The sequence below is a fragment of the Capra hircus genome, chromosome 3 (genome assembly GCF_001704415.2).
Source record: "Capra hircus breed San Clemente chromosome 3, ASM170441v1, whole genome shotgun sequence".
Classification (NCBI taxonomy): Eukaryota; Metazoa; Chordata; class Mammalia; order Artiodactyla; family Bovidae; genus Capra; species Capra hircus.
Genome location: NC_030810.1, coordinates 17,072,491 through 17,084,921, shown reverse-complemented (window position 1 = coordinate 17,084,921; position 12,431 = coordinate 17,072,491). Strand labels below are relative to the sequence as shown.

The window sequence follows — 12,431 nt, the reverse complement described above, 5'->3', positions numbered from 1 at the left end:
CACAAAGAAAAACTTTATCTCATTCTCTTACGTTTCCCTTGGCTCCATAGGATTAAGTTCAAGCTCCTTAAGAAGGAACACAAAATTTTCTATGAAGGAAGCTGTTCCTTCAGTCTGCCCTCCACCCTCACCACTCTCCAGCTTTACCAGACAATGTCACTTCACAACACAATGCCCATTTTTAAGCTCCAATTGTGTACTCTATCTGGAATGATCTTCCCTTGGTCTGGTACACCTTCTGCTCATCTTTTAAAACCCAGTTCAAGCCATTTCCTCCAGAAAGCCTTGACTTTCCCCAAGATTCACTCACCCCATGCTCTGACTTCACTTGGTACGTACCTCTACTAGAGCATTTATCACTCTGTACTGTAATTATGTCTGTGTCCAGCAACCTCAACAGATTGTGAGGTTCTTGAGGGAGGGCGGTGTCTTATTCATCTCTGTATCCCTAGTGCCTAGCACATACGGAATGCAGAAAGGCCATCTCCAGATCAAAAGGAAATTAACCCAAGATTGGTTATAGGGAATCAGATCTCTGGAAGAGAAGCGCCCATCACCTGCAGTGGGCCCCCAGATGACTGGATCTTGTGTTCAGGCATTTCAGAGGCAGGAACATAGAAATCTGACACGGCCGCAGCCAAGTAAAACATCGCAGAAGAACCTGAAAAAAGAAGCAGAGTGTAATAAATCAGAGAAGTGTATGGAGTCAGCTCCTTTTCAACTCAGGGTCCTCCGCTGTGAGAGCCCTAGGTACATAGCAAGGGGCTATGTGTCTAGGGGGAAGGCTCTGCCTCCTGGCTTCCGATGAACTCCTAAAGGCACGCACCTAGTGGGTTGAGAGCCTGGGCTGCAGCCTGCAGCAAATGCAAATAGTCTGCCAAAGTGGTGAACTCTATGGCCAGAAAGGTGCCGGCAGCCTCAGCTTCCTGGTAGCTCCGCAGAGCTGCGGCGAAGCCCGGGAGTGCTTTTTCCTCCGCCTCCAGGCTCAGCAAGCCCGAAGGCGCTTGGCTGGAGGGCCGCAGAACAGACAGCCAGGTCTGGGGCGGGTAGCGGTGGGCAAAGGGGAAGGCAGAGCGCGCGCGGTACAGGAACAGAACCCCGTAGCCCGCGGCCAAGAAGGCTTCGGCCGAGCTAGCACCGCGCCGCCCACTGCTGAAGTTGTCCAGGAAGCGCACAGGCCGGGCTTCCAGAGGGACCTTGGTGCCGCCGGAAGTGACCAACACCACCCGTCGGCCCTGCGCGCCCAACCGGGCGGCGAAGCGAGCCATAACCTCTGCCCAGCGCGCAGCACCGGCCGGCTGGGGAAACTCGGCAACCAGGTCCACAGCCGCCATCAGTCCCCGAGCGCCTCCGCGTCTGCGCAAACTCTAGGCGCTGCGGCGCCACGCCCCCTGTCCCCTTACCTGGCCCGCGCGCAGCCGCAATAGTAACTGGGCGGTTGGCTACGGTGCGCGGGACGTCAGCGCAGGGTTTCCGCCTGTCTGGAAATACGTGCTGGTTCCGCCCTGCACCCTGCGAGTCTGACACTTGAGTTCTCGGCTGAGAGGCACACCCACTTGTTTAGTTTCCTAGCCTGAGTGACGGTCCGGTCGGCCGTGTTTGATGCTTATCGGCTACCGTACAGACCCTGCTAGACTCGGACCGCGGCTAAAAATTTGATTGCCGGGTTGTTTAACCTTTGGATTTAGAGCGGTGCGGGAGGGGGAGAAGTGGAGGGATGGCTTGGTTTTTTTTTTTTTTTTTCCTCCTTCATTTCAAAAAAATAACCCTACAAACACACTCCCAAGTTGTCAGTCGAGCCACACGTCCCTCCCCTTACCTTCCAAATGCGGGGGATGAGGCTGCGCCGTGTCGGTCACGTGACGCCGCTGTCCGGTGTGTCTTCGCCGGGCAACCGTCCTAGAGACTGACAACACCGTCTGCCGCGGCATGAACGTGATCTACCCTCTGGCGGTGCCCAAGGGGCGCCGGCTCTGCTGTGAGGTGTGCGAAGCCCCGGCCGAGCGGGTGTGCGGGGCCTGCACAGTCACTTACTACTGGTAGGCCCTGAAACATGGCCCCTGGGCGCTTCAATCCTCTCCCTCTGAGCCAGGGAACCCTCTAGGTTCTAGAGTCTAGGAGGCTTCAAGACAGGTCCCTAAGACTTCAGTGTCTGCGTTTGCTTCCTCTTCCACTCGCTTGTTCGTCACCAGATGTTTTGTGGAGCGCCTGCTGTGCGCCTTGCACTGTTCTAGGTGCTGAAGTTACTGGGGAGAAACTCGGGAGACCATGTCGCCCAAAAAAGTAATATTGTCATGAGAAAGCTAGATAAATAAACCAACAGACCAAACAAAATAATTCCAGAGAGTAGTCCAGTATTCTTGCCTAGGAAATTCTACGGAGAGAGCAGCCTGGCGAGCTACAGTCCATGTGGTCGCAAAAAAGTCGGCCATAACAACAACACAATGCCTTAAAGACAAAGGAAACGTGATGGGAGGTTGGGCAGACAGCCTCTCTGAGGGTAGACTAGGGACTGAATATGACTGAGTAGGAACGGCCACCCGAGAAACGCTGAGGGAACAGTGGCGCAGTGAGGCTCCGAGGGAGGGAAGACCTTGCTGTGTTTGAAGAACAGATAGAAAGCTAGTTTGTCGGTGCACAGCCAGGATCGCGACGGTATGGGAAGGGTATGGTATTAGTTTTCATTTACTCCAGCATAACATCCCCTGACCTTTGCTTCAGATCGGACCCCATTTGGGGCCTGAGATAAGACAATGAGGTTGCTGACGTTCAGAAACCTAGTCCAGAGCAGGCTAACCTGTTTAAAAAATTAAGTTATAACATAACCCTATATGACAAGTGCTGTCACTCAGGGAGTACTATTCCCTGGGACCTCTAAGGATGGAAGCATGATGACGGGGGTGGTATCTGCAAAGGCTCCTCTGAAGAAGTAATATTTGAGCAAAGTCTTGAAAGATCAGATGGAAGTTGCTAGGTGAATGAGAAGTGGAGAAGAAAAGGAAAGGCACTTCTTGCATCCAGGACTGCTTTGGTAAAGAGTGAGAGAACAGACTTTGTTCAGAGGTGGGTTGAGAAGGTAGTGGTGGAAAGAGCAGTTACGACTGTCAGCTTGCTGTCCAGGCCCCATTAGCAGGTTATGGATAAATCACAACCAGCGTTTTAAGGGGAAACAAACCTAGAAAGTATCAGAGTAATCCTACTTGAATTGTTTCTTCAGACTTGTGTTTTAGTGTTTTATGTGGATATGTGTTTGTACTAGTGAAATGTATTTCCTACTATAGGTTGATTTTTTAAAAGTTTGAAAATCTTTGTGATAGGTAGTAGTAGAAGTTTATACCAAGAAGATAAAAGTTAGGGCCAAACAGTGATATGAGATCAAGGAGTTTGGAGTTTATCCTCTGGGGGGTCATGGATGGTTTTCACATGCTCCTATTTGTATTAAGGAAAGATGACAGGTATCAATGTGAAGCTAGACTGGAAAGTGAAGGCTACATAGCTTCTCAGTTGCAGTGGTCCCAGTGGAGAGTGAACATACCTCTTGGACTGAATCCAGTGTGCCTCCTCAGTGCTTTCACAGCACTTGTCATGTCCCCTGTCCTCACATTTATGAGAGATTTAAATCATTTGTCTAGTGGTCTGTGCCCCTCACTAAGTGGTATGCTCCCGGAGTGCAGGGGCGGCATCTCTGTTTCCACTGTTGTTTCTTTATTGCATACAGAATACAATTCAGAATTTGTAGCAGAAACTACAAAGCCCTAGCTGCCTCTCTACTTTCATTTCCCACCACACTCACCCTTCTTTTCCGGGATGCAGTTATAGAGGCTTTCTTTCAGTTCCAATTTGCCAACTCCTTTCCTCCCTCAGTTTCTTTGCCCAGCCTGTTGCCTCTGTTGGGAATTTTTCTCTACAGTCACAGCTCTTCCTAATTCCCTTTCATCTTTCTCTTCTCATAAATGTTATTTCTTCAAAGAGGTATTTCTGCTAAACCCAAACTAAATTCTATCTCATTTTCTCTCTCACATTTTTCCTTCACTTTTTCTTTGTTTTTGTTTTTGCTGTGTGGTTTATGGGATCTTAGTTCCCCAACCAGGGTTTGAACCCTTGTACCCTGTGCTGGAAGTGTGGAGTCTTAACCACTGGACCTCCAGGGAAGTCCTGAGTAAACACTTCTAAGTGCAGGACTGGCATTCTGGATGCTTGTATCCTTTGTCTGATATAAGCATCCAGGTCTTCCCTTGTGTTCTTCATCCCTCAAGCCCAGAAGTAATTCCTCCTTCCTCTCAACTCACTTTGTAGTTACTCTGTAATCTTTCAGATGACTCATTTCCCTGACTCATTTTAGTCGTTGGCAAGCCTGTTAGCTCAATTTTATTATGCTCCATTAATACAGGATGCCGTGCCATTAATGCAGAATAGTGTTATGTTTAATATGTAGACGGACTGTCATATGTTATCTTTGATCTGTTTCAGACCCGTCTGTGTATACCCTATGGTCTCCAGCAAAGTAGCTTGAAATGGTTGAAACTAAATATTTGATGAATCCATGAATAAATTATTATTTCCTATGCCCTTCTCCTCCTATATTTTCTTTCTCTTCTTTCACTCCCTTTAATTATTTTTAAGGTCTTCTCCTCTCCCCCTAACTTTTCTCCAGATACCTATATCCTTGTGTCCTAGAGAGGTCATGATTTTTCCAGAAAATAAAACTGTGATAGTCATTCTCTATCTCAAAAATGAGGGCTTTTAGTTCTCTCTTATAGAGTTTTTACGATTGAATGTAAAGCATCTAGTGCCATGCCTGAGATCAAGTTGGCACTCAATAGATACTGTTTTTCCTCACTCCAAATTTAAAGATCAGGAAGGGAAGTCAACTTGAATTTGTGAAAGTTAATTTTTTTGCAAAAGAATTTTTTGATTGCAAATGTAATTCATGCTCAGTGCAGAAAACTTGAAATTACTGAATACAATATATAATACAATACAAAATATAAACATGAAAAATAATTCATAACCTCACAATCCAGATAAGTAATAGCTTCACATTTAGGTGAATTTTCTTATGTTCTTTTCCTATAAATTCATTTATTTTTCACATTCTGTGTAATCTTGTGCATATCATTCTGTTTTGGACTGTGAGAATGTTCCCAGGAAATAGGACGTTTTTAAGAGAAGGCAATTTTATAAAGTACACTGCAACATAAGAGGTAAAAGAGGCTTTAGTAGTATAGGTTAGTAAGTTGTAGCATAGAGATAAGAGTAATTTGCAATAATTTTTCCTTTCATTTAACAAATGGGGCACAAATAAAAATGCTCTCACTGTGTAAGAAGAGAAAACAGTCAAGTGGTTTTCAATAGTAGGATCTATGGTGAACTGGAGAATTCAGGCCCTGCCTAACAGTCTTCAACTTCAGTTTATAAAACATGGTAATGGCCAAACAAAACATGTCTAACCCACAAGCTATTTGCTCGTGATCCCTGATTTGAATGCATACTTTTTCAATCCTTCTTTATGCATGGCCCTGTGACAACTGTTAGGGATGATACAGAAGAATAAGCAGAGAGCTCATAAATATATAAAATATGCTCCCTTTCTTTAGAAAGGCAAGATATGCAAATGCTCTCAGTGGAACAAAAGTTCAGGCAGTTAAGTAAGTTAATATTTCCATTGCTCACACAATTACTCACTAAGCCCCTATTTAATAAATACCCTGTGGAACTCACTTATTTCTTTATTCTGACTGTTAAGTGCTTTTATTAATTTGTTTACAGTAATTCTCTATCAAAAAACCCTTTAAAATGCTTTTTGTCACTTGTATGAGAGCTGTCACAGTTTATAAAGCAAATACTTTATTCATTTCTTTGTCCCAGAAGAAAGGAAGGCAAGAGAGTGTTTGAGTGCAGTGACTGCTTTTATGCAACAATGAGTTGAGTAGTTGCAACAGAGACCACATGGCTCTCAAAGCCCAAAATTGATTATCTATCTGGCCCCAAGAAAAGCTTTGCTAATCCCTGCCCTCAGTTATTGTTACCTATTTTAGAGTATGTGTAAATGGAAGCAAACAGCCAAATTTCTCACCTTTAAATAAAAGTATATAATAGGCAATAGAAGTGAAGAACTCCCCTTTTAATAATGAATAGAACAACTAAACAAAATATCAGCAAAGAAATATGACTTGGACAACAATATAGACCTAACAGACATTTATAGAATACAGAATATATATTCTTCTCAAATGCATGTGGAACATTCTCCAGGGTAGACCAAATATTATATCATGCAAGAATTTCAGTAAATTTATAAGGATTGAAAATATATAAAATATGTTCTTCAACCACAATGGAATGAAATTAGTCTAAAACAGAAGGAAATTTGGGAAATGTATGAATACATAGAAATAATACACTCAAACAACCAGTGGGTCAAAGAAGAAACCACATGAGAAATTTAAAAATGCTTTGAAATGAAATGAGAACAAAAACACAACATACTAAAACTGATGGGATGCAGTAAAAACAGTACCTAGAAAGGAATTCATAGCTGTAAACAAATACTCTAAAAAAGAAGGAAGATCGCAAATCAATAACCTAGTCCTACACTCTGAGAACTAAGAGAAAGAAGAGCAAAATCAACCCAAAACTAGCAGAAGGAGGGAAATAGGGCAGATTACAGCAAAGATAAATGAAATAGAAAATAGTGAAGTCGCTCAGTCGTGTCCAACTCTTTGCGACCCCATGCACTGCAGCCTGCCAGGCTCCTTCATCCATGGGATTTTCCAGGCAAGAATACTACTGGAGTGGGTTGCTATTTCCTTCTCCAGGGGATCTTCCTGATCCAGGGTTCGAACCTGGGTCTCCCACACTGCAGGCTGACTCTACCATCTCAGCGAAATAAAAAATAGGAAGACAATAAACAGAATTAACAAAACCAAAAGTTGATTGTTTAAAATGGTTGAAATTGACAAGACTTTAGCTAGACTGACCAAGAAAAGAAGAATCAAATTACTAAAATCGGAAAATTAAAGTGGAGACATTGCTACTAACTTTGCAGAAATAGGAGTTATAAGAGAATACTACATACAATTGTATGCCAAAAAATTTGAAAACCTAGTGAAATATATTCCTAATAAGACACAAACTATTGAAACTGACTCAAGAAGAAATATAATATCTGAGTAGATCTATAATTAAAGAAATTTAGCTAAGTAATTGAAAAGCTTTTCAAGAAGTAAGCCCAGAACAATTTCACTGGTGAATTCTATCAAATATTTAAAGAAGTGTTAACAATTCTTCACAAGCCCTTCTAAAAAATTTAGAAGAGGAGGGAATAGTTTCCAACTAGTTTTATGAGGCCAGTGTTATCCTAACACCAAAACCAGAGAAAATCATCAAAACCACAGACCAATACCTCTTATGACACAGATGCAGAAATCCTTTCCAAAATACTAGCAGACCAAATCCAGCAGAATATAAAAAGAATTATATATCATGACCAAGCAGAATTTCTCCCAGGAATTCAAAGTTGGTTCAACATAAAAGTATCAATCAATATACAACATCATCAAATTAATGGACAAAGGACATTAATCGAATAAAGGACAAAAATCACATAATCATCTCAATAGATACAGGAACATTTGGCAAAATCCAACTCCATTTATGATAAAAAACACTTAACAAAATTCCTGGGTTGGGAAGATCGGCTGGAGATGGGATAGACTACCCACTACAGTATTCTTGGGCTTCCCATGTGGCTCACCTGGTAAAGAATTTACCTGCAATGTGGGAGACCTGGGTTTAATCCCTGGGTTGGGAAGATCCCCTGGAGAGGGGAGAGGCTATCCACTCTGGTATTATGGCCTGGAGAATTCCATGGACTGTATAGTCCATGGGGTTGCAAAGAGTTGGACATGACTGAGTGACTTTCACTAAAAAAATGGGAATAGAAATGAACTTTTGTAACTTGGTAAAGAGTATCCATAAAAGCACCATAGAGAAACACAACAGTAACATCATATATAATAGTTGAAGACAGTAAGTTTTCCCCTCTAAAATCAGAAATGAGGCAAGAAGGTCACTTTCATTACTTTTCTTCCACATTGAACTAGAGGTTCTAGCTGGGGCAATTAGGGAAGACAATGAAATAAAAAGTACCCAGCTTGGAAATGAAGGAGTAAAAGTATGATCTTTATATAGAGAAACCCCTCACACAAAAAAGCAAGGTTATAGGATATAAAATCAATATGCAAAAATCAGCTATATTTCTGTACAATAGCAAGGCACAATCTGAAAATGAAATTAAGACAATGGTTCTACTTACAATAGCACTTTAAATAAAGGAATAAATTTAATCATAGAAGTAAAAGACATACACTGGAAAAAAACAAAATGTTGTTGAATAAAACTAAACAAAACCTAAATAAATGGAAAGATATTTCATATTCGTAGACAGGAAGACTTAATATGAAATAGTTTCCCAGGTGACTCAGTCGATAAAGAATCCACCTGCAATGCAGGAGACCCAGCTTCCATCCCTGGATGGGGATTATCCCTTGGAGAAGGACCTGGCAACCCTCTCCAGCATTCTTGCCTGAGAAATCCCATGGACAAAGGAGCCTGGTGAGCTGTAGTCTATAGCATTGCAAGATCAGACACAGTTTAGCAACTACACCACCACCACTGCCACAGATTCAGTGCAATCCCTGTAAAAATTCTAACCATCATTTTTGCATTAATGGGCACTCTGATCCTAAAATTTCTATGAAAATGAAAGGGACCTAAAAAAGCTAAAACAATCTCAAAAAAGAGCAAAGTTGGAAAACTCACACTTCTCAATTTCAATATTTACTGCAAAGCTACAGAAATATAGTGTGATATTGGCATAAGGATAAACATATAGATTGATGGAATATAACTGAGAGTCCAGAATTAAGCATATACATCTATGCATGTTAAGTCACTTCAGTCATGTCCAACTCTTTGTGACCCTATGGATTGTAGCCCACCAGGTTCCTCTGTCCACAGAATTATCCAGGCAAGAATACCGGAGTGGCTTGCCATGCCCTCCTGGCAGGGGTTCTTCCCAACCCTAGGAAAGAACTCGGGTCTCTTACGTCTCCTGAATTGGGAGGCAGATTCTTTACCACTAGCGCCACCTGGGAAGTCCACATACATCTATGGTCGATAGATTTTCTTTTCTTTTTTTTTTTTTCAGTTTTTTTTTTTTTTAACAGAAGTACAGTTGATATACAATAATACATATGTTCCAGGGTATAATATAGTGTTAAAGGTTATAGTCCATTTATAGTTACTATAAAATATTGGCTATATTCCCTGTGCTGTACGATATATCCTTGCACCATATTTTATACGTAATAGTTTGTTCGTCTTAACTACATACTCCTATATTGTTCCCCCTCCCCTCTCCCTAACGATAACCACTAGTTTGTTCTCTATATCCGTGCCTCTGCTTCTTTCTTGTTATATTCACTAGTTTTGTATTTTTTAGATTCCACATATAATTGACATCTTATCATATTTTTTTTGACTTATTTCACTTAGCATAATACCTTCCAAATCCATCCATATTGCTACAATTGGCAAAATTTCATTCTTTTTAACTAAGTAGTATTCCTGTGTGTGTGTGTCTGTGTGTCTGTGTGTGTGTGTATACCTGCCAGGCTCCTGTCCATGGGATTCTCCAGGCAGGAATACTGGAGTGGGTTACCATGCCCTCCTCCAGGGGCTCTTCTCAACCCTAGGATCAAATCCTGTCTCTTTACATCTCCTGAATTGATTAGCAAGTGGGTTCTTTACCACTATCACCACCTGGGAAGTGTGTGTGTGTGTGTGTGTGTGTGTGTGTGTGTGTGTGTGTATGCATGTATCTTTTCAAATGAAAGTTTCTGGGTATATACCCAGGAGTAGAATTGCTGGGTCATATAGTAACTCTATTTTTGAATTTTCCATACCATTTTCCACAGTGGCTATACCAATTTACGTTTCTACTAACAGTGTATAAGTTTCCCTTTCTCCGCATCCTTGCCAACATTAGTTATTTCTGTTCTTTTTTGATGACAGCCATTCGGACAGGTGTGAGGTGATATCTCACTGCTGTTTTGATTTACCTTTAACTAAGGTCTGTTTAGTCAAAGCTATGGTTTTTCCAGTAGTCATGTATGGATGTAAGAGTTGGACTATGAAGAAAGCTGAGTGCCGAAAAATTGATGCTTTTGAACTGTGGTGTTGGAGAAGACTCTTGAGAATCCCTTGGCTTGCAAGGAGATCCAACCAGTCCATCCTAAAGGAAGTCAGTCGTTAATATTAATTGGAAGGACTGATGCTGAAGCTGAAACTCCAATACTTTGGCCACTTGATGTGAAGAACTGACTTCTCAGAAAAGACCCTAATGCTGGGAAAGATTGAAGGCAGGAGGAGAAGGGGGTGACAGAGGATAAGGTGGTTGGATGGCATCACCAACTCAATGGACATGATTTTGAGTTAACTCCAGGAGTTGGTGATAGACAGGGAGGCCTGGCATGCTACAGTCCATGGGGTTGCAAAGAGTTGGACACGACTGAGCGACTGAACTGAATGATTAACAATATTGAGTATCTTTTCATCTGCCTATTGGCCATCTGCATGTCCTCTTTAACCATGGCTTTGACTAGACTTAAAGCTCAGCATTCAGAAAACTAAGATCATGGCGTCTGGTCCCATCACTTCATGGCAAATAGATGGGGAAACAGTGGAAACAATGTCAGGCTTTATTTTGGGGGGCTCCAAAATCACTGCAGATGGTGACTGCAGCCATGAAATTAAAAGATGCTTACTCCTTGGAAGGAAAGTTATGACCAACCTAGGCAGCATATTGAAAAGCAGAGACATTACTTTGCCAACAAAGGTCTGTCTAGTCAAGGCTATGGTTTTTCCAGTGGTCATGTATGGATGTGAGAGTTGGACTGTGAAGAAAGCTGAGCGCCAAAGAATTGATGCTTTTGAACTGTGGTGTTGGAGAAGACTCTTGAGAGTGCCTTGGACTGCAAGGAGATCCAACCAGTCCATTCTAAAGGAGATCAGTCCTGGGTGTTCTTTGGAAGGAATGATGCTAAAGCTGAAACTCCAGTACGTTGGCCACCTCATGCAAAGAGTTGACTCATTGGAAAAGACTCTGATGCTGGGAGGGATTGGGGGCAGGAGGAGAAGGGGACGACAGAGGATGAGATGGAGATGGAGACAACAGAGGATGAGATGGCTGGATGTCATCACCGACTCGATGGACGTGAGTTTGGGTGAACTCCGGGAGTTGGTGATGGACAGGGAGGCCTGGTGAGCTGCAGTTCATGGGGTCGCAGAGTCAGACATGACTGAGCGACTGAACTGAACTGAACTGAACTGAACTGATGTCCTCTTCGGAAATATATCTACTCAGCACCTCTGCCTATTTTTAAATTGGGTTGTTTGTTTTTTGATGTTAAATTGTTTGAGTTATTTATATATGATGGATATTAACCCCTTATTAGGCTTCCCTGGTGGCTCAGATGGTAAAGCGTCTGCACGCAATGCGGGAGACCTGGGTTCGATCCCTGGGTTTTAGTTTTTTGAATTTGAATTGTTTTTTGAATGGTGTCCCCTATTGGTCACATAATTTGTAAATATTTTCTTCTCTTCATTAGGTTGTATTTTAATTTTGTCAATAGTTTCCTTTGCTGTGCAAAAGCTTGTAAGTATCGTTAGGTCTCATTTGTTTATTTTTGCCTTTATTTCCTTTACTTTAGGAAACAGATCCAAAGAAAAATATTTTTACAATTTATGTTAGCGAGTATTCAGCCTGTTTTCCTCTAGGAGCTTTTAGGTTTCTGGTCTTACGTCCATTTTGAGTCTATTTTGTATATGGTGGTGTGTTGTTCAGTTGCTCAGTCATGTGTGACTCTTTGTGACCCCATGGACTGCAGCATGCCAGGTTTCCCTGTCCTTCACTATCTCCCAGAGTTTGTTCAAACTCAAGGCTATTGAGCTGATGATGCCATCCAATCATCTCATCCTCTGTCACCCTCTTCTTCTGCCCTCAGTCTTTCCCAGGATCAGAGTCTTTTCCAATGAGTCAACTCTTTGCATCACGTGGCCAAAGTATTGGAGCTTCAGCTTCAGCATCAGTCCTTCCATTGAATATTCAGGGTTGATTTCCTTTAGGATTGACTGGTTTGATCTCCTTGTAGTCCAAGGGACTCTCAGGAGTCTTCTCCAACATCACAGTTCAGTGACATCAGTTCTTCAGTGCTTAGCCTTCTTTATGGTCCTCACACAACTCTCTCACATCTGTACATGTGACTACTGGAAAAACCATATCTTTGACTATATAGACCTTTGTCAGCAAAGTGATGACAAACACTGTCTACGTTTAACATGCTGTCTACCTTTGTCATAGCTTTTCT

At 42.2% G+C, this 12,431-nt stretch overlaps 2 protein-coding genes across 6 annotated transcripts in view; one reads left to right on the top strand and one right to left on the bottom strand.

Annotated features, from left to right (window-relative positions):
• PPCS (phosphopantothenoylcysteine synthetase) overlaps positions 1 to 1,369 on the bottom strand; it is a 140,863-nt gene extending 139,494 nt beyond the window's left edge. For 2 of the 5 annotated variants that reach the window (XM_018042661.1, XM_018042653.1), the window contains exons 1-2: positions 827 to 1,369; positions 558 to 661 (exon numbers count right to left, since the gene is read on the bottom strand). In XM_018042661.1, coding sequence (XP_017898150.1) covers positions 558 to 661; positions 827 to 1,334 — 612 coding nt within the window. In that variant the 5' untranslated portion in view covers positions 1,335 to 1,369. Of the gene's footprint in view, positions 1 to 339; positions 662 to 826 lie in introns of all 5 variants that reach the window. The other 3 variants (XR_001917449.1, XM_018042655.1, XM_018042660.1) reach the window with 3 other exon arrangements.
• Positions 1,783 to 12,431, top strand: part of ZMYND12 (zinc finger MYND-type containing 12) — a 35,023-nt gene continuing 24,374 nt past the window's right edge. Inside the window, exon 1 of the mRNA XM_018046556.1 lies at positions 1,783 to 2,039. Within this exon, the coding sequence (XP_017902045.1) occupies positions 1,930 to 2,039 (110 nt within the window). The 5' untranslated portion in view covers positions 1,783 to 1,929. The remainder of the gene's footprint in view (positions 2,040 to 12,431) is intronic.